The following is a 20,219-nucleotide window of genomic DNA, read 5'->3' on the forward strand; positions in this document are numbered from 1 at the left end:
GGAACCAACCCTCCACCCTACTCCCCTTCATTCATTCTCATCTGCTTCCCGGGGTTACCAGCCTAAGAGTGGTCCCAGTGGTGGCCAAAGGGAGTCCAAGGTCTTCCTGCTTCACCCAGGGAATCAATGATTTGCTTATAGTTTTGCTTCTAGAGCTTCTGGTGGGTATAAGGGGGAAAGGCTGACATATATTACTCCCTCTGTAGTCTAGGACTCTGACTGTGGTCTGGCACACAGCTGGTGCTCAATGGATGTACATGACTTGGAAAACAGGACCACCTTTCATGACGCCCAGCTTCTCCTGGGGCTGGGTGAGAAGTCAAGCCAGACTGGATGGGAGGGAAGAGCAGGCCCTTGGCCTGCCTAGAGCTGGGGCTGGAAGCGAACAGGCCTGATACTTCCTGGCTGCCTCCCTCTCCCTCCCTCTGATGGGGAACTGTCCGAGCCAGGACTAAGTGGAGAGTGGGGCAGGGTGTGGGGACAGCTTCCGGACAGGAAAGAAAAAAAAAAGTCATTTTTAGTGACCTACTTTCCTAAGCTTCCTCTGGCTCCTGTCCCTCCTGCCTGGACTGTCCCCCTCTCAACCCCTCAACACCCAAGCTCAAAGCAGCAGCCTGGCACAAAGCCACCCCAGGGCTATACGGCCTCTCCGGAAGCGCTTCTGGGCAGCTGGCTCTGGTCTGACTGAATGGGAGCTGGGCCTCAGGGACCGGTGGCTTGTGGGGGTTGATTGGCTGGCACAGACTGGGTGCTTGGTGACTTTTGAATGTATAAATGAGTTAATTTATCAAGCTGTATCCCAGAGGACAGACAAGATACTATCTTTTGGGGGGTGACCTAAGGCTCTGAGAAGTTCCTGTCCACCTGGAGACATGGACAGGGCGGCCCTGCCCTGCGTGCTCTCCTCCACCCCATGGACGTGGAAGCCACCATACACTGTCTGATGTGGCCCTAGGAGCCCTGGCTGAAAGCTAGCTCCTGCCTGGCCTTTCTCTGGCTTGAAAGCTTGGCCCCTAGGAGGTGAAGGAGCTCTCCCCTAAACACACTTCCTGGCAGAAAGGGCAAGGGAAGGGCTTGTCTCTGACACAGGCAGGGGAGGGCCCAGCCGAACTCTCCAGAGGCTGGAGGCCAGCTTGCTAATGTTCTACTAACCTGCGGGGCATCAGGGCCAGGAAGACTCAGATCCCACTGGGCTGCTGCTTAGTAGGAGGCCAGGGGAGGGGAAGGGACTTTCCAGGATGAGGTAAGTCCCCGCAAATGAAGATGCCGGGAATAAGGAAGAAAAACAAAGGGGATTATGGGCTCTAGTCCTGCACCCCAGAAGAGGAGCCAAGGAAAGCACAAGCCCCCACCTGGCCTGCCAGCTCCTCAGGCTCTGGGTTAGGGTTGGAAGAGCAGACCAAGAGGGGAGAGCTTAAGGCTAGAGAAGGGAGTTAGGAGAGCGGCTCCTGGGTGGCCTAAGGCGAGAGCAGGAGTCCCTTGCTGCCCACCAGAACTCCCCAGTGGAATGTTCTCTGGCAGCAGGCATGAGCTTTCTGTTCAGAACCTGCCAGGGAACAGCAGGGGCTGGGGAAAACTCGTACTAGCCTGGAGGCCCTGGCTGCCTCTTCAGTGAGGTTCTCAGGAGCCGGCAATTCAGTTTGCTGGGTGTCCTTACGAGGGCTGGGGGTGGTGGGGAGACAGAGAGAAATAAAGCCCTTTAACATCTCCCGGGTCTCCTTTCCAGCCTACCCCTGCACCTGGGAGAGAGAGAAGAGGGAGGGAGGGAGGGACAGATGAGAGAGACACACAGACACACACACACACATGCACACATGCTCCTAGAGACCAAACCCTCTGTCAGACAGAATCCAACAGGCTTACTTCCTCTGGAGAAGTCAAATCTTCTAAGTCCTCCAACATTTTCTCTACAAACTCTTCGGTCAACAGAATCTGGGAAGAAAGCACAAGACAGGCTTTTATTTTATTTTTTAAATATGTCTTTTTGCCAATTGTCAAGCTATGGACCTTCTTCTGGCCGCGAGGAGACGTGAGCCCACGGTGGTCTGTTCCAGGAACAGACAGAAGTGCTGGAAGCCTGTCTTGACTGTCACTTGCCCCCGCCCCCGACCTGCCTGCACTCTCAGAGGAACGAGGGTAGAGCAGGAAGGGCATCGGAGGACAATGGGGAAGCAAGGTGGGGACATCTGGAGGGACAGTAGTGCTGGTCCCAGAAGGGCTATGGAAATGGGTGGGAAAATACCGTTTTTGGCTGTTTGGGCCTCCTGCATGTTTCAGTGCGCTGGAGGGGAAACAAAAGCTGAAGGGCAGAGAAGAGCAGTTGCCAACATCCTTCTTGCCCAACCAAGTCACATGTTCCCCCTCAGCCTCACTTGGTAGGACAAAAAGAATCTGTTTGGATTTGGAATACAAGCCCCGTCTGGAATCTGGAAATGCCCTGGAAGGTACATTGGAGACATCTGTGCTGCAGAATTTGGAGACTGTGCACCAATCTCTAATTTTACCTATGGGAAAGGGACTCTCAACTCCCATTTCCATCTGCAGTACCCACATTCTCTCAGGCCGGAAGCTCCCAAACCCCTGTCCTGCTGGCCCCATTCAGCCGGAGTTCTTCAAAACTTCCTTTTTAGAAACCTCTTCTCCAGGTCGCCTCCTGGCTGTCCCACTTTGCTGCTCTAGTCTGATGCCTTGTCACTACGCACTGATGTCTAGGACAGCCTGGCCCCACTACTTAGTGGGCACAACCAACACTCTTGTCACCCAAAGAAGTTTCATAGTCCATGGGAGTGTCCAAGGGCATGCACTCCGGCCTTCCTCAACACGATGGGCCGTTTTCTTAGCTGGCTCCTCTGCTCGGCGGGCTCTGCAGAGCCAGGCCAAGCTCACCCAGGCCTGCACCACACCAGACCCAGGCTGGGGATGTCTTTCCTCCTCTCAAGCTGGCCCCTTTCCCGCCCCCTCCTCCCTGTGCCCAGAGCCCATGGGGCCTCCTGGCCTCTGCACCAGACCCTTCTGTACCCCCAGGCTGTGCCTCTACCTGCCTCTGCTTTGCCTCCTCCAGCGAACTTTGAATGCCCTGGGAGGGGCACAGAGGAAATTGCAATGGGTGAAGACACCGGTGGAGGGATCCTCTGAGGGAAACCCCCCTATGAGAAGGATGAGGATCAAGAACTGGAGAAAATACCCATCAGGTTTCCCCTGGGAGTTGTACCCTCTGAGAAGAACAGAAGTTTCACCACTCAGAATGTAGTCAGCTTGTGAGATGAAGTGAGATGGCAGAGAGAAGCAGCGGGGTCACTGGGAGCCTCATGGGATGGAGGGCTCCAAATGAAGGAAGTTGATGGGGTGGAGGTGGGAGCAAGGAATGGGAGAAAACTACCCCAAGTTAACACACCAGCCACCACTACACAGGCATCCTGCTCACAACCTTATCTCCTCAGTCTCCTTGCAGATGAGGAACCTGAGGCACAGACAGGTTATGTAATTTGCCCAAGACCACACAGCTTGTGAGTAGCTGAGAAAAGACCATATCCTGAACTCTTACCCCGTGACTTTTATGCATTTGTTTATTCTTCCACTCGTCTGCCCAGCCGTCTCCTCGATTCCACAGCATCCCTGGGTGTCTCTGCTAGACCTGGGGGGAGCCATGGGGGGAGTCCCAGGGACACGGAAATGAAGAGAGTCCATCCCCCTCCTGGACATGCTCCATGCTCCCACCCTTGGTTGACAGGGAGCCAAAGGATGTCTCCTTCCCGGGCTGCAAGGCCACAGTCAGGAACTAAACAGCTCCAACCACTGGCCCACGTCTCCTCACTCAAGTTTCTGTTTGAGGAGCTCAGGCCTCAAGTGAGGACAGAGACGAGGTTCAGAGACAAATCAGGTCTAGGGAAATGCCCACCTGAGGTGCCCCTCCCACCCTATCCTCCCTCCAGGTTGCCATGGTGGGACTGGCTGGCTTCCTCTCCCAGACTACAGTGGCCAGTTCCCGATCACACACTGATCCTCCCACAGGGGTTTTGCTCCTTGTTGCTCCTCCTCTTAGCCCATGGCTTCTCCCCTCCTCCACCCAGTCCAGAGTTTCTCTACCAGTTATCACCGGTCTGCTTGAGTAGTACAAAAGTCACATTCATATTTTTGGCATTTCCGGGACTTGATGCCATCTCTTCAAATGCTAGCACAAACACGGGCATACCTAAAACCCAATTATATTACAATGGCTCCAGTCTGGGCCAGGCTGGGCTGATTTCTAACCCACAAATAACTTAGGGGGAGAGACTTTCCTGCCAGAGAGGTAATAGGCCTGGGACTATAACTAGTTCTCCGGGTGCAATGAGGTGGGGGAGGGCTCACAGGGACTGCGGCCACCCATGAGGCTCCAAGGAGCACTTTCTCAACAACAGTAAAGATAACCCCACTAATGCCGAGTTCAGTCCGAAGCTAGTTCCTCTGACAAAGGTCTGGAGTTGGTGGGGAAGAGGGTGAGTTACGGTGGCTTTTAGTAGAACCACTACCAAGGGTGTAGGGTGCCATCTGTGTGTGGGCTCATTCTGTACTCAGCTGGGGGAGGGGGTGGCAGGACCAAAAAAGGGGGACAAACCCTAATCACTAGTCAATCTTCACTTTTGGTGGTTTGCTGGTTCCTGCTGGAAACTTCAAATCATTTTAAAGAAACTAAAGGGGGTAAAATTATACATGAGATCTGCATGATATTAAGGGCGACATTCCCTGCAAAGAAACACGACAGACTGCGTAGCTCCAGGCACCTAATTTAATTTCCTTTGGGAGTTAAACCTTAGCCGTTTGAATTCAACAAACAGGCCCTGTTCTTTGTATATTTCAGACCCGGAGCTGAGAATGTTAACAGATCTTATCAACAGGACACTGGAGATAGACAGCTATGACGGAGCGGCTCCTGGGAGCTCTCGCGAGTAACAGACCCCCCGTTGTGGCACAACTGTGGGAAAAGCCTGTGCAATTCTGGGGCTTGGGGTTCTTGGAGCTCACTGGGTCCCCACGGAGCTGCCTGGCTCGGCCACAAATAATAACAGGAATGGTTATGACAATGACATAGGTAATGATACCACCACCAACAGCAGAGGCAGCGCCTCCTCTGCGTGCCAGGCACCGGGCTTAGTGCTCGACCTGTCTCGTTTCACTGAATCTTCGTGGCAGTCCTGCAGGGGAGGAACTTCTCATCTCCATTTTGCAGACAAGCAGGTGTCAAGAGGAGACAAGTCTCCTGGACTTTAAAAGAATGGTGATCTGCCTTGGCTGGTGTGGCTCAGCAGATTGAGTGCCGGCCTGCGAACCGAAAGGGTGCCAGGTTGATTTCCAGTCAGGGCACATGCCTGGGCTGCAGGCTGGTCCCCAGTTAGGGGCATGCTAGAGGCAACCAATTGATGTTTCTCTCCCTCTCTTCCCCTGTCTTTAAAAATAAAAAAAAAATGGTTATCTGACCTCAGGGTAGTAGAGGAAAGCTACCCCTATTCTGGAAGCCTTGTATGCTCAGTGCTGACTCCTCTCTCTGCTCTGAATGAGGAGACAAAGATGACTTTGACTTTGACCAATGGCTTGGAAAACCAACAATCCCAGCCCCAATCTAGCCACGTATCTCCTGGCCAGTAGCTCAGCTCGAAAGGGCTGGAACCCTGACGGCCACAGACATACAGCTGCTCAAAAAGCAGGGCAGCCAATTGGTAAGGAAGGCAAACCATGCCCAAAGGTGGTTTCTAAGTGGGGACAGCAGGGCCAATTTCCAGGCCAGCTGGAGGATGCATGCAGTTACTCTAATCCCAAAAACAGTAGAAATCGTGATAATGAGAACTTAAACAAGAAAGACAATTATAATAGCACTCACTGGTGTCTGCACTGCCCGAGAGCTGGGCATAAAACGCTTGCATTTGTGCACAGACAGTCCTGGGAGAAAAGAGGCTCTCTAGTGAGAGGGGAAAGCCAACCAAACTCCCCTGGGAAATTTTTGAAAATACGGAAACCAGGCCCCATCCAGACCTCCTGAATCAGAATATCCTGAGCATGGCAAGGCATGCGCATTTTAAAAAGGCAGCCCAGGAGATCATGGTAGGAGGAGCGCTGGGAAACACCCAGGCTCACAGGGGAAAGGAGTTTGGGCACAGGCTGAACCAACAGAGGTGAGTTGTTGGCTATAGCTCCCCCCCACCATCTTTATTAGGGAGGGGGCCTGGAATCTAGGCCAGTAACTCAGTCCAACGAGCTCGCACCAGGTGCCTTAGGATAGCTTGGCTGGTTGGTGATGAGGGAGGACTGTCAACAACTTCCCAATTTCCCGGGCCCCAGCAAGTTCCAAAAGGAACTCAAAAAGTGATCTTTCGTCAGTGCCTGCCCTGGGCAGGCCTGGCTATGCTGCAGGCAGAAGCTCAGATGTTGCTGATCTGATTCAAATGTCTGTGGTCAATGATATTTCTGAGTCTGCAAATAGTGCTGACAATGCCCCCTCCTTCCCCTTGGTATGACAATCCACACTTTGTCTGGGGCCTTGTTTGCATTTCGTGTTGACACGTTGTTCTTGCTTCCCAACAAGTTTGGCTTTCTTTTTCCCTCCCTTTCCTTCTCTGAGGGAAGGAAATGTGTTGTTTACAGGGTGGGGCCTGCCAAGGAGCTGCTCTGGCTCCCTCGATGGCAGTGGAGGAGGCAGGGATGAGGAAGCGGTCCAGTCTGCATCCCCTTCACCCAACAGGGCAGACCCAGGCCAGAAAATAGCCCCGGGACTCTCTGGACTCAGGGGCAGAGGTGTGTGGGGCAGGGTGGGCTGCAGCGGCGCAGCACAGCGAGGCCTCACTTATCTTCTGTTCGTGGTGGGTGGTGAGCAGTTGGCTCTGGTGGCCAGGAGCAGGCTCGGACTCCTCCTGCTGTGGCTGCTGGCTGGTGAGGGCACAGCAGACTACCACAGGCCTCTCCTGAAAGGGAGGGTGGTGCACTTCCCGAGGCACAGTGCTGGGATTTAAACCCCAACGGAGAACTCCTGGATGAGGCCACCGTGACAGCACAAGCAAAGGCTTCCAGGGGGCACGGGCTGTGGCCAGGTTCTCCAGTGGAAGGAGAAACAGTACAGGCACCAAAGAGAGGCTGCCCAGGGCCCGGGCCAGGGATTACCGAGTGTCCTTCACGCGCCCAAGTGGGTGGGAAGGGACAGGAGAGGGCAGGAGCTTGTCCTCAGGACAGTGGTGAGTCAGACGAGGACAGCCCAGCAGTGAGTCCCCAAACCTGACCTGGAGCACAGAGCCCACTCAGAACAGCTGCTGGGTGTCTTCTCCCAAGCCTGAGGCCTCCCATCAGGGCTGGTAAGGAACAGGGGCACCACCAGGGTGAGCTGTCAGACACCACACAGCTGACAAAGCACTGCAGGGCACAAAAAAATATTCTCATATTTGGTGATGTGACCCCTATACAACCTCCTGGGCCGACTTCTCCCCCTTCGGATCAATCCTGGCTGGGGACGGATGAACGACTCAGCTCTGGGCCAGGCTCCCACTCACAGCACTAACAGCATGGTGATGATAGACTCAAGGGAGAGGGCTTGTTAAAGCCACTGGGATGAGGAATGCTGGGGGACGGTATGCAGCAGAGATGCTGGCAGGCCTCCCCCAGGGTCTGAAGGCCTGCCTGCAAAGCTCAGGAGCTGGCTGATGGGCTTTACCATCACAGCGAGGATGAAAGCAGCAGATGGTAGGGCACAGGGAGTCAAGGTGTCGACCTCTGGAAATTGAGAAGCCTTGGAACTGGAGCAGGATTCCTGCCTCTCCAGCTCCTCCAGGAAGCAGGGAGCACCCAGTGCACTCCCCCTGGGGTTGCCGAGGGTCCTGCCTGTGCGTGCTGGGGCCTTGACTTCCCTGGGGCTGGAAAGACTGGGAGAAAAGGAGCATGGAGAACGGGTGCAAGCCCAGGAGGAGGTGAGTGTGGAGGCCTATCTGGGGACGCTCCACAAGCTCCAGAAAGGGCCCAGACTCCCTCACCTTCTGCCTTTTTCTCTCAGCCTCTCCTTTGTCACTCTCCTCCCATGAGGGATGTCTTTGCCATGCCTTTTCCCCAAGAGATACCAGGCCTGGGCTGGTAGCCAGCACAAGGTGCCAAGGCTGTTGAGGGCTGATGCAAGAAAGTCATCCCAGCCCCTCCCAATTCAGCTGGGACCAACAGGGAGGTTCAAGTAGCAGCCAAGAAAACAGAAGCCTGGGTCTCCTGCCTTCACTGGTGACAAGCCTAAACCCAGGCCTGTAGGAGGTCCTGCAGACTCCCAGGGAGACAGCCAGCTCCAGAAGGAGATCTAGAGGCCCACAAGTAATTACAGGCTCAGGTTCCCACAAGCTAGGGAGCTGCCTGTGACCACAGTGGCAAGACCCTAAAGGGAAGGCAGTCAGATGCAGAAACGCTGACTGCTTTGGGGGTGGGGAGGGGAGTTGGAGTGGGTGTTGGCTCTACAGCCGAGGACCGAGGACCGGAGGGGGCAGGGCAGAGGGTTTCCTAGGACTTCTTGGAAAGGGCCTGAGAAACCCCTTGGTGAGTGAGGGTGCGTGCCTGGGGAGTGGGGCCCCAGCCAGCCTTCCTGGGAGCTCCCCTGCGAGTTGGCCCCTGTGGTGGACCACACTAATGAGCCCATAACACAGGCCTTTGATTAAGCAGCTCCCAGCACAGCAACTTTATTGAAACATGCCGAAGCCAGTGGCTGGTTCCCACCGCTCCTGGTTCCCTGGGCAACAGTGCACGGGAGGGGGCCATGTGCATGGGAGTCGGCGGTGCCCTGGTGCTCAAGCTCACTGAGGGGCTGCTGGAGCCATGAAGGGGGGGGAGCCGGACTGGAATGCCAGCAGCCGGGGATAAGAAGCTTGGGAACTTGGGTTGGGTCCAGAACTTTGAGAGGCCTGAGGGGCAACATGACATCTGCTGAGCCCTCTGGGGGCCAAGGTCCCCAGGCTGCTGAGAATTGGAAATGTTGCCCAACCCCCTCCTCAGGGCAAGAAGATATTCCAAGGGGAATGCAGGACTGCAAAAAGAGGTTCAGAGTTGAGGATGTAAAACGTAACAGGGCTGGGGTTGGGGGTCGGGTGGTAGAATTTCTTGAGTTTTGGGAGACCCCAGTGCTTACATTCCTGAGATAATCTGCTTGAACCTTAAATACACACAAATGTTACCTGAGGACACTTCTGCCACTTCTGCCAAGACCCGTCTGCACTCGGTCACCTACTGAGAATGATGACCTGTGAACTCTCAGGGGCTGGGGTCTCCTGTGTGGTCCCCACTTTCCCTCTCTTTACCAGCTCCCTGCCTGCCGTCCACAGAAGCAGTCTGGTGGCCTGGGACTCTGCTGGGGGTGGGCCAGGGAGGCCCTCTCCACTTGTGCTGGCTAATTTCAAATGTTGTATTTAAGAGCTTTTGCTACAGTAACTACCAACACCACATGGACAGAAATCTAATGTTACCAAGAGGGAGTTTTAAAATATATTTATAACTTTATGGTTCAAAGTAATTTTGTTATGAAACAGTGTAATAACAACAATGGAAAAAGGCAAGATAATTTATGGAACACAATATCCCTGAAGCACGAGCTTCCATTTCTACCTTGGCTGAGTCTGGGGAGTGTGGTTGGGGTCCTTTGTTTGCTGTTTGTTTTAATTACGGGTTTGTATTTTAGGGGGAGGGGGAGGGATGATGGCTTAAAGGAGGAGAAATTCAGCTGCAAGACAACACACACAGAGACGAAAACTATGCCCACATTAACCTTATAGTTGCTTCATAGACACCCCCCCCCCCGCCCCTGGGTTACACACACACAACTCTCTTCCTCTCTACTGTAACTTCCTGCCCCCCACCCATACACCACAAACAAAGCAGGTCACCTTTTAGATTAGGGTCAGATTCCCTACCCCTTTTTAAACACTTTTTTTAAATTAAGAAAAAAAAAATTTGGATCCTCACTCGAGGATATGCTTCTTTAAAAATAAGATTTTAGAGAGAGAGGTAAGGAGGGGGAGGGAGAGAGAAACATCAACGTGAGAGAGAAACATCGATCAGTTGCCTCCCCTACATGCCCTGACCAGGGATTGGAACCTGCAATCTTTGATGTATGCAACAACACACCAACAGAGCAACCTGCAGGGCCAGATTCCCTTTCTTTCTTTTTAAAGATTTTATTTCTTTTACTTTTAGAGAGAGGGGGAGGGAGGGAGGGAGAGAAACATCAGTGTGAGATACACCAATCAGTCGCCTCTCGCACGCCCCAGGCTGGGGACCTGGCCTGAAACCTTGGCATATGCCCTGACTGGGAATTGAACCAGTGACCTTTCGGTTTGCAGTGTGGTGCTCAGTCCACTGAGCAACACCAGCCAGGGCCCAGATCCCCTTTTTTAAAAAAATTTAATTTCATTACATTATTTTTTATTGTATTTTTTTCCATTACCATTTATCCCCCCTATGGACCCACTTCCACGTCCATCCACCCCAGATTCCCGTTTCTGATACTCCTGAGAAAGATAAGGAAGAGTGTTCCTCCTCCCGTACCCTCAACAAACAAACAACAAATGAAAAAGGATGTTGTTCCTCCAATACATTTGGGACTATGCTGGGCAGGCCAAGTACCTATGCGGCCTGAGCCGGGATGGGGGCTGGAAGGAGGTCTATGGCTTTCAGGCCCCCGCACCCCACTTGGCAGTGGCTGCGAAGCTGTGCTCCAGCCAGAAGAGCAAAGGAGAACTAAGAGTCCTAAACCAGCCAGGAGATGCTGCGCAGAGAAGCTGGGTTTCCATCAGAAGGAATGGGAGAGCCATTAGATGAGGGGCAGGGGGCAGCTCCGCCCGCCAAGCCTGCAGGTCCCAGCCGCAGGTCCACACGCTCACTTTCTAGGAAATCTGGTGGGATTTCCATATAGGCACTTGAGAGTGGCTTCACACGTCCTCCCAGTCTGCTTCACCTCAGTTTCCCATACCCCTGTTTCTCCAGGGTACAGGATGTGACACATCTCTCAAACGTGGATTTCCATGGCATACAGAACTACCAAAGGCCAGGGCCTAGAGAGTTATCACTCCTGTCTCAAGTGATAGCAGAGAGGCCAGGAAGTGCTCCTGGAGCTGATGGGACAGGCAGCAGCAGCCACACTCCATACCGCTTCTCATAACCAGCCCTTAGGAAGGGCACCACCGAGAACTGCCAAGGGAGGGGACGGAGGGGACGGAGTCAGGAAGAACCCGAAGAAAGGAGGTGGGGAGAAGAAAAAGAGCCTTCTCACTTGTAACCAGGGTCCATGGGCGGCATAAGGGTGCTCCTCAGTGGCAAAGGCGCCCTCCACTCCCGTGGAGACGAATGTGATGGCCATGTCACCTGTGATACTTTTATATGTAAAGTGCCGTCCATGCAGGAGCCTGCCCCTGGGGGTAGGAACACGGAGACAGTGAGTAGCAGGTCTGGACAAGGCTCAGGGACTGGGGGCTGTGCTCCCTGGGACAGGATAATGACCTCCTGACTGCCCACCAGTCCCCTAACAGGGGACTGTAACTAAACACCTTCATTTCAACACCTGCCAAGAGAAGCTTCTCACAGGTTCTCTCCTGGCATTCTTCCAAAGTGCTTAGAGCTAACAGAGACACTGGACCAGCATACAAAGGACTTGCAGAGCTAGTTGAGTCCGCCTCCCTCATGTCCTGGTGAGGCCAGAGAGGTCAGCTAGCAATGTGCCCAAGGTCAGGCCCAGAGCTAAGGCTGGGGTGGGGGGTGGGGGGTCATGGCTCCTTTGTTGAGAGGATGGGGGTGAAGTAGTTCCTAATTTCCCACGTTCTTGGATGATGGTGGAGTGTCTTCACAGCACAAGCCCTGTGTCTAGAATCTTCCACATGCTCCTGCACCCACCATCCCATAAGGTTTAAATATGACTAACCCCAAGGCCACAAGCACATCTTTAAAAACAAAAAAACAAAAAAACAAAAAACCGAAGCCAAGTAGGGTCACTCTGAAAGAGCCTCCAGAAGTTACTGTTAATCCCCAGTCCCAAAATACACCTAGCGGAAGGGCAGGCAGGAGCAACCAGCGGGGCAGAGAGACTAGTAAGCAAAGCAAGCGAAGCCGCCCTCTGCTTTCTCAAGCTGCCCCGATCAGCCCTTCACTAGCCTAGAGGCCCTGAGCCTGACTCAGAGAGGGAACTGGGGAGGAGACCGCTGGGGTCTTGGGTTGGGAGTGGGGGGTGTGTGGGGGCTCCCAGCCGTCATTCATCCTGACCACTGCCTATCTTTGCCCTGCTGACCGGGGTGGCTGGCCAAGGCTGGCCACCATCCAAACTCATTCCCCAGGCTCTGGGGACAGGGTGGGGGGTCCAAACCAGTACGGATCTGGTTCTAAGGCCGAATCTATGGCCAACACACCACAGTAACATTTCTGTCATGGTGACTTGCTCCACCCTATGACAATAGCAGGAGCTTCTGGGGGTCCTTCTTCCCTTGCCCTTTCTTCCTTGTCCCTGTTGTCTGAGTGTCAAATTATTCTTGTTGCCTCCCCTGCAATAAAGTGAGAGGGGAACCCTGAGAGTTGCAGAGGAAGTCAGCTGCAACAGACTCGGCCCGGCACAGCACCCCCGAGCGGAGAGCTGGATTCTGGCCGCAGGGTGGAGGTTCTGGTGCTGTGGACAGTAGCAGAAGGGACACAGCTGGGCTGGCCAGTGGGTTTAAAGAACTGAGTGTTTTCCATGGGCAAAACAGCAAGCAGGAGAAAGCACAGCCCAATCCACCAGAGCCCCTGCCCTACTACTGCAATGCTATGGGGACCCCGCCACCCTTAGCTCTGGGTTTGGGAGAGGACAGGAGCATCTGCAACACCCCACCCAGGTCACTGAACCTCTGTAAGGGAGCAGGGCAGAGGGACTCTTCTCTGGCCAAAAGAGAGTTCTTCAGTATAGCAGGGGCTCCTGGCTGGCTCGGAGTCCACAGGCTCCCCCACAGGCTAATGGAGCCACCTGACTGGTTCTCCTCCCTCCCTGGGCCCCAATTCCAACCCGGTGTTGGGGGGATGGCAAGCACAGGCGTGGCAGCTCCTTGAGGCCCAGCTGGGTGCTGTGGGGCTCACCTTAGGCACAGGGGAATGAGGGCTCCTGACTCTTGGTTGAATTTCAGATGCACACTCTCGAGCTGCCGTGTGCGGATCAGCTCATGGGGAATAATGGCCGTGGAGCTGTCGCTTTCCAGGCTATCTTTGCGGCTCCTGCGAAGCAAGCACAGGACAGGTTCAGCACAGGAACAGGTTCCGACCATAGGGATGAGCTCGATGGGAGTCACCCAGGCTAGGATCCTGAACAATAACAATGATAGTGACTAACGATAATGATTAACAACAGCCACCATTCACTAAGAACTTGCCAAGCAACCTCACAACACCCCCGTGAGGTGGGCTGTATCATTATACCCCTTTTACAGATGAAGAACTGAGGATCAGAGAGGGTGAGTAACTTGTCCAGGCTGCACAGCCAGGGAGTGTGGAGCTGGGATGTGATTGCAGGTAGGTCTGGTTCTAAAGCCCATGTCTTTGGCCAACACATTGCGTCACAGTGATTTGTTCTTCCCTATGATGGCAGCAGGAGCTTCTGGGGGTCCTTCTGTCCCTGGCCTGGAGCCTCAGATGGAGCTCTCCAAGGCTGGGGTACTAGAAGACCAGGAGACACGACTCCAGGAGCTTCCTTCCAGCTGGCCCTGAGAAGGCTGTGACACCAGAGCAGGCTCTGAGCTTGCACACGCCCGTGATAGCTGGGAGCGGTGGTGACATACACATCCTCCATCAAACCAGGAAATGATGCAGCCCTCGGCAAGGGGCTGAAAACCAGGCTCAGGAGTCAGACCGTGGGCCAGGTGGGCCACAGGGCCCTGCCACTGCTGCCTCATACTCCCTCCTGTCCTGCTTCCCACCAACAGCCTGCCCCACAGCTAGGCCAGGGGGTCCCTTTGCAATGTAAGATTTGTTCTTTCCAGTTCAGCTGCCCCCACTGAAACTTCTCAAATCTGCCGCAGCCAGAAATGAGGGTCACCCACTGGTCCCATTCAAAAGGCCGGATCCTGGTTTGGGCTGTGAATGTCAGAACAATTCTCCAGTGTCCATCAAAATACTGGGTGAGAAACTCTAGTTATTTATAATTCAAGCGGCCAAAGCCACCCAAGATGTCTGGGCCCAATGAGTGGACAACCAGTGAGGGACTGGCCCAACCCCCTCATACATTGGAAGGCTGAGCACTGGGGCCTGTGGCCAGTGAGGCACCCAGAGAGGCACAGACCCTCCCCAGAGGGGGGCTGTGAGGTCAGCAGGCAGGAGGATGGAGGACCCACTTAAGCTTTGGTTTATAAAAGCCCTGGAGGTAATGGGGACCCTTCCCACTAGCTGGGAGGATCCACACCCAGATGTACACGACTGCTCTCTCACAAAGTGTTCCCTTCCTCTGGTTTCCTTAAGCCAGTTCTGAAACTGCCCTTTGCTCTAGCTTCTCCTTTGACAAACCCTTTCACAAGACCTGAGAATGAGACAAATGTTTTGGCCAAGAGGGTCACAGAATTTCAGCACTGGAAGGGAATTCAGATTGTTTAATCTACTTTGTTCCTTTACAAAACAGACCCAATAATGCATCTAAGGACACAGATGGTCTGTGGCAGTCCGGTGTGGGAGCCTAGGACCTTGGACCGGCTCTTTCCCTCATGCCTGGCTGCTAGGCCTCCTGCCTCCCTTCTCAGGAAAGGGGAGCAACAGGGAACACCACCTCTCGGCCTGCGCCGAGACAAGGGTGGAGCTTGGGAGAGAGCAGTTCTCCTTTGACGAGACCCTACTCTGCTCCAGAGTAAGGGGTCCACAGATTCACTTGCTCAGTCCTCACATCAAGCACCCTAGGTACACTCCTTTACAGTCGAGGAAACGGGGGCTCAAAGAGGTGAGGTGACAAGCCTAAGGCCAAGGATGAGTTTAAGTGGAAGAGCCCAGGAGTGATTCCCACAATTACTTCCCTGTGCCATCTCTGACAATGGCCCACACAGGCTACTACCAGGCTGCCAGGCGGGACCTCTGAGCCTTCAGGGCCTCTGGAGGGAGGATCCCCACCTCTCTGGCACAGGCAAAAATGCTGATGAATAGCAACCTGGATGTGGGTGGGGGGCTGGGAGAGAATCAACAGCACACAGGACTAGAGACATCTCAAGCTGGAGGGAAAAATAAATTGTTGAAAGTCAGCTAAAGTCACCTTGGTAACTGCTACGACACACTCACCCAGAACGAGGACATCAAACCCAACTGCAAACAGCTTTAAAGAAATGGAAAAGAACTTAATCATCTGAAGAATTAATGTGACAAGTGCCCACATTTACACCTCCCACCAACCTTCAATCATCTGAAAGCATACTTTAATCTTTTAAGAGAAAAAAAAAATTGCAAAACGCTGGATCTGCAGTCCTGAAGCTTGGGTATTTCCGGCATGCTGCTTCAATGGAAATGCGGCTGCTCCACACAACGCAGGAGCCCAGCTTTTTGCTGATTTGTTTTTTCTGGACATCGATGCAGAAGCATGAATTATTTGTGTGGGCTGGGTGAGGTATTAAATCTGCAGCCGACACAGGTTTGCAATGTTTTGCATGGTTGTCAGCTTAATCTTAGTCATAAAAAAATAAGTAGTGTGCTCACCAGCATGGCCTGATTTTTCAGCTGGGCTGTTTTCTCCCTGAGTCCCCAGCGGAGGGGAAGGCAGGGGTTGGGAGCTGGAAGGGAGAAGGGCTCCCAGGGAGGCATGGTCCACACCCACAAGAACTGCTAGGGATATGGGGCCAGGGGATGAAGGATGACCTACTGCCCCAGGAGGCAGAGTGACTAATAGCACTGGTTCAGGCAAATGACTTAACTTCTCCCTAAGCTTCTGTATCCTCTTGATGGAAATAAATAACAGTACCCGTTTGTTACAGGATTAAATGAGATGACCCAAGCTAAGCACCTAACAGAGCCTGGGATGTATTAGGTGCTCAAAATATATCTGGAATGCATTAACAGGATGCTCTATCTGCTCCTCCTGCAAGAATGTTGATGGCTTAATACAGACTTGTTTGCCTTTACCCTGGGCCCACAATCCAGCTGCCTCTGGCCAAGTCAGTCTCCCTTTCTGAGCAAAGGTCCTTGCCCCGAGCCTGGGAGAGGGGGCTTCTGAGGTGGGTCTCCTCAGAAAGGACTCCTGGATCCCAGAGCAGACACTGTGGGCCCTGGGCCATTGCTGGTGCTCTGGGAAGGCCAGGCTTCAGGCCAATGAACACCCAGGAGGCCTTTGTTCTGCTGGGGGAGGCGCAGGCAGGGCCATCTTCCTTCCGTAGAGCACGACCGGCCTTCCTGTCAGTCTCACCCACCCTCCGTGACAGTCTTTCAAATCCCTGAGGCTGCTCTCACTGCCCATCCAGTTTCTCTTTTCCAGAATCTGTGGCCCTGACTTTCAACTACATTCAGACAAAGTTCTGGAATCTTCCATCCATCCACATCACTCTCTTATGAATTCATTCTAGCTTGCAAAGCCAGAGTGTCATGTCCGGAAGTAAAGGGTCATGTGTGGAAATAAATATACTATGTGGCCTCACCAGTGCAGATCACAGAGGGAATGTGAGTTTTTTGCTTAGGATATTTTATTTCTACTAACACTGTCATGAAAGTGTCTATTCCTTGTAACCTTATTGTACTACCAACTCATACCGCACCCCCCACCCCCCCTCCCCTGTCAACAACCCCCCCTCACGCTATCTCCCGTGGGCCGCACTTAGACCTCTTCGTCCCTAGCTCGCACGCACGTCCTGTGGACTATTTGGAGCCCACGGCAGAACTCGGCATTGTCTGGCTAGTGTTTTAAGCAGCCCAGATATTTCTGAAACCTGACTCTGGCATACATCATATCAGCATTCCCGTCTGACTTCACATCACTGACAAAACTGATAAACTGCCCCTGACGTTCTCATCCCAGGCTTTGACTACACAGCGAGCAGGGCAGGGCCAGGCGAACACGCTGACAGACTGACATCATTGGTTTTTGGGTATGCTCACCCAGCCGATGATAAATCAACCCAACCCCGCCATTGCCAAGCCCCTCACCTTCCTGGATGCTCCGTGGGCATTTCTGTCTTGCCAACAATGATATCAGAAGATATTCTCAAAATGTCTTACTAAACCCCACCTACATAAGGTCTACAGTGCTTCCTTTGTCTAACAGGTAGAAATAGGTAACTTATTTCCAAAAAGGCGGTGGGGATGGCCAAGCAGGTCCGACTGCTGGTGAGTCCACGCTGACCCCCGGGGCTGTTTCCCATCACAAGTGTTCAAAGTTTGCCAGCTGAATAATCCAGTCCAGAATTTTCCCTGAGAGTTGACTCCACGCTTACTTGTTTAGAGAGTTAAGATGCCTTTTGCATCTCGAAACTTCCAAGTGCTTTCAGTCTGCCGGCACCTCTCCTTCCCACAGAGGTTTCTGCCGTCAGCCGCATGTATCTCCTCTGCCAATCTGCCTGGGATTCTGGGGCACAAAACATGCAGACCAGGAGGTCTGAAAACATGGTTTCTATCCTCTCATGCCTGTGTGATGTAACTCTCCTGATCCGATAACCATTCTTTTTGAGATGGAAGCATAATTGAACTCCAGTGAATTCTGCTTTCTCTCTGCCATTGATTAACTCTGCCCAAACCAGGTGGCCTAGGTTTTCTTGCTTCAAACAGAAGTACAAAAACTAAAGTCCTTTTTTGCTGGTCAAAGCACTTTTTTTTTTCAAGATTCAGTTCTTGAATTTCAGCTTTTCTTGACCCTGTTCCTTAAAAGTCTGTGCTGGTATAACATACTTCTCCTTCCAGCTTTTGCTCAAATTCTCAAAAAAAATTGATTTATATAAAGGATTCTCTACATATCTATACTGGTCCCTGAAGGTATTATACCTCCTTTTAATTTTCAATAATAATACTAAGAGGTACCTTTATTGAGTGCAGACTCTGGTGTAGGTCTTATGCTAAACCCTTTCACAACTTTGATTTCCATAACAACCCTATTATTTTTCCCATTTTGCCGACGAACTGGAACTGAGAGACTTAAATAACTAGCCCAGGATCATACAATGAGCAAATCGAGGGCCGAGGCAAAATCCCCAGGTCTTCCTGACGCCAGCTAAAAATGTAACCACAGTATTTCTCCTTAAGAACCTCCCTCCCTTTGAGTGGTCTTTCTTCCGGGGGTGTCAAGGCCATGAAGACATACTTATTTTTTTCCCTGAACTCTTAAAAGAACTGCTTCCTAGAAGCCAGGGCAGGGCTCCCAAAGGGTATTTAATGGAATTTTAATTTAAGAGAAGCTTCTAGAAAAGCAGATGTGGCAAGGGCTGGATGTAATATGCTGCATCTCAGATTAGAGACCCATAAAGTGTCTGCACTTTGAAGACTCTGAGGACTATGGAGGGCATACTTTTTTCATTTTGTAAGCCAGCATCTTCTAGAAACCTCTTTTCACGTAACACTCAACAAAACCCCCAAAAGGCAGTGGGGACCCTCCCTCCAGAGACCACTGGCCAGCCACTGCTCTGGCAGAGTACGGGGCTTTCTCTTCTGACCCAGCTTCGCCCAAGACACGCTCTCCCGAGGCCCTATCACTTCTACTCCCTCTGCCTCTTCGCTGGCAGAACTGGGTGCCAGGATGGGTGTCTCTCATCACTTCCTTTACCCCAGACAGGCGCTCTCGGGAGGCCCGATGGACGGTTACACACTGCTCACTCTCAGCCTGATGCCAGGGAAGTTGCAGTGCCTGTACATGACCAGGGTGTGCCTTGGTGCCCATTTGGTGACTTTGACCTGAAAAGTGTCACCCTTTCTTTTTCCCGGGTAGGGCAAGCTGTAATAGCTGCTATCACAGCATTTCTTCGAGTTCCTCGCGCCCCACACACTATTCTTTGTAAAGTTTAAAGAACCAGATAGCTCTACAAGGTTCATGAAATAGTTAGCAGTCTCCCCATGATCCCCTTTTAAGAAACAACCATTTTCATCTCGGTTAGCTGTTGCTTTTGGTATTTTCCTCAATACTTCTAATAGACTTTATTTCTGCTTCCAGGTGTCCCCTCTTCAGGCTTTACCTTTTGACTTCCCACACAGAAGACAAGCTTTTAGTACCCTTCCATCCCACCCCCCACTGTCCCAAGCTAAGGGTACTGTAAGTTTGTTTGGATCATTATTAAGTGTTTACATTATTATACTACACCAATGCTAGTTACAACGGAGCCATGGAGTATATATACTACAATTCCTCTTCCTTTCTGGTGTGATTTTCTATTTTTCTTAGATTTACTGGTTTGGTTTTTAATGATCACTAATTGAACCCTAAACTAACTACCAATGGTCTACAGATAATTTTCTCAAGACATTCAAATGTATGCAGTATTTATCAATATCATCTTCTTAAAGACGCTTCTCCAGAGGATCCTTCCGAACTACTCCAATTCAAACTGGTTGCCTTGCATTCCTGCCGCACAGCATCATCATGGAATTGCTCTTCACCTTCACCCCAGTGATTCCTCTTGTCTCTCTTTCATGTTGAGCCCCATTTCCGGTACCCCTTATTTTTCCCCAATCATTTTTTAAGAGTTTTCATTTATTTATTTTTAGAAAAAAGGGAAGGGAGGGAGGAAGAAAGGAAGAGAAACGCTGATGTGCAAGAGAAACATCAATCAGTTGCCTCTCCCATGCTTCCAACCAGGGACCTAGCCCACAACTCAGGCAGGCAGGTGCCCTGACCCGGAATTGAACCAGCCACCTTTTGGTTTGCGGGATAACGCCCAACACACTGAGCCACATCATTAAGGGCTCTTCCCCACTCACTTTGACAGAGCGTATACTCTAGCAGATTTTACTTTATTTAGTGTGTTTCTCCTGGGCAAACGGCCCCCTCTATCCTGCTACCTCTTGGGTTCCCAGGCCTTCTTTCCAGTTATTTTGTCCTGGGAATGGGCCGGCACCTCTTCCGCTTCCATTCTCCTTTGCAGGCAGTCCCCAGTGGCGAAGAGGCCTGGATCTAGCTCAAACAACCCGAGGTTCCGACACTTATTCTCAGTTTATCGACCCTAGACGAGTTACATCATATAGCTCAGCCTCTATGCTCTAACTTGTAAAATGAGGACAATAGCAGCCCACAACCCAGGGCCTGGCACACGGCAATACTCACCAAAAACTGCTTGGCTGCAAAAACC

At 52.2% G+C, this 20,219-nt stretch overlaps 1 protein-coding gene across 2 annotated transcripts in view; it reads right to left on the reverse strand.

The window, feature by feature from the left end:
• The window catches only part of SUFU (SUFU negative regulator of hedgehog signaling), a 97,172-nt gene that overhangs the window by 3,814 nt on the left and 73,139 nt on the right, over positions 1 to 20,219 (reverse strand). For both annotated transcript variants that reach the window (XM_024555684.4, XM_024555685.4), the window contains exons 9-11: positions 13,078 to 13,212; positions 11,255 to 11,393; positions 1,864 to 1,932 (exon numbers count right to left, since the gene is read on the reverse strand). In XM_024555684.4, the coding sequence (XP_024411452.1) occupies positions 1,864 to 1,932; positions 11,255 to 11,393; positions 13,078 to 13,212 (343 nt within the window). The remainder of the gene's footprint in view (positions 1 to 1,863; positions 1,933 to 11,254; positions 11,394 to 13,077; positions 13,213 to 20,219) is intronic.

The sequence above is a fragment of the Desmodus rotundus genome, chromosome 4 (genome assembly GCF_022682495.2).
Source record: "Desmodus rotundus isolate HL8 chromosome 4, HLdesRot8A.1, whole genome shotgun sequence".
Lineage (NCBI taxonomy): Eukaryota > Metazoa > Chordata > Mammalia > Chiroptera > Phyllostomidae > Desmodus > Desmodus rotundus.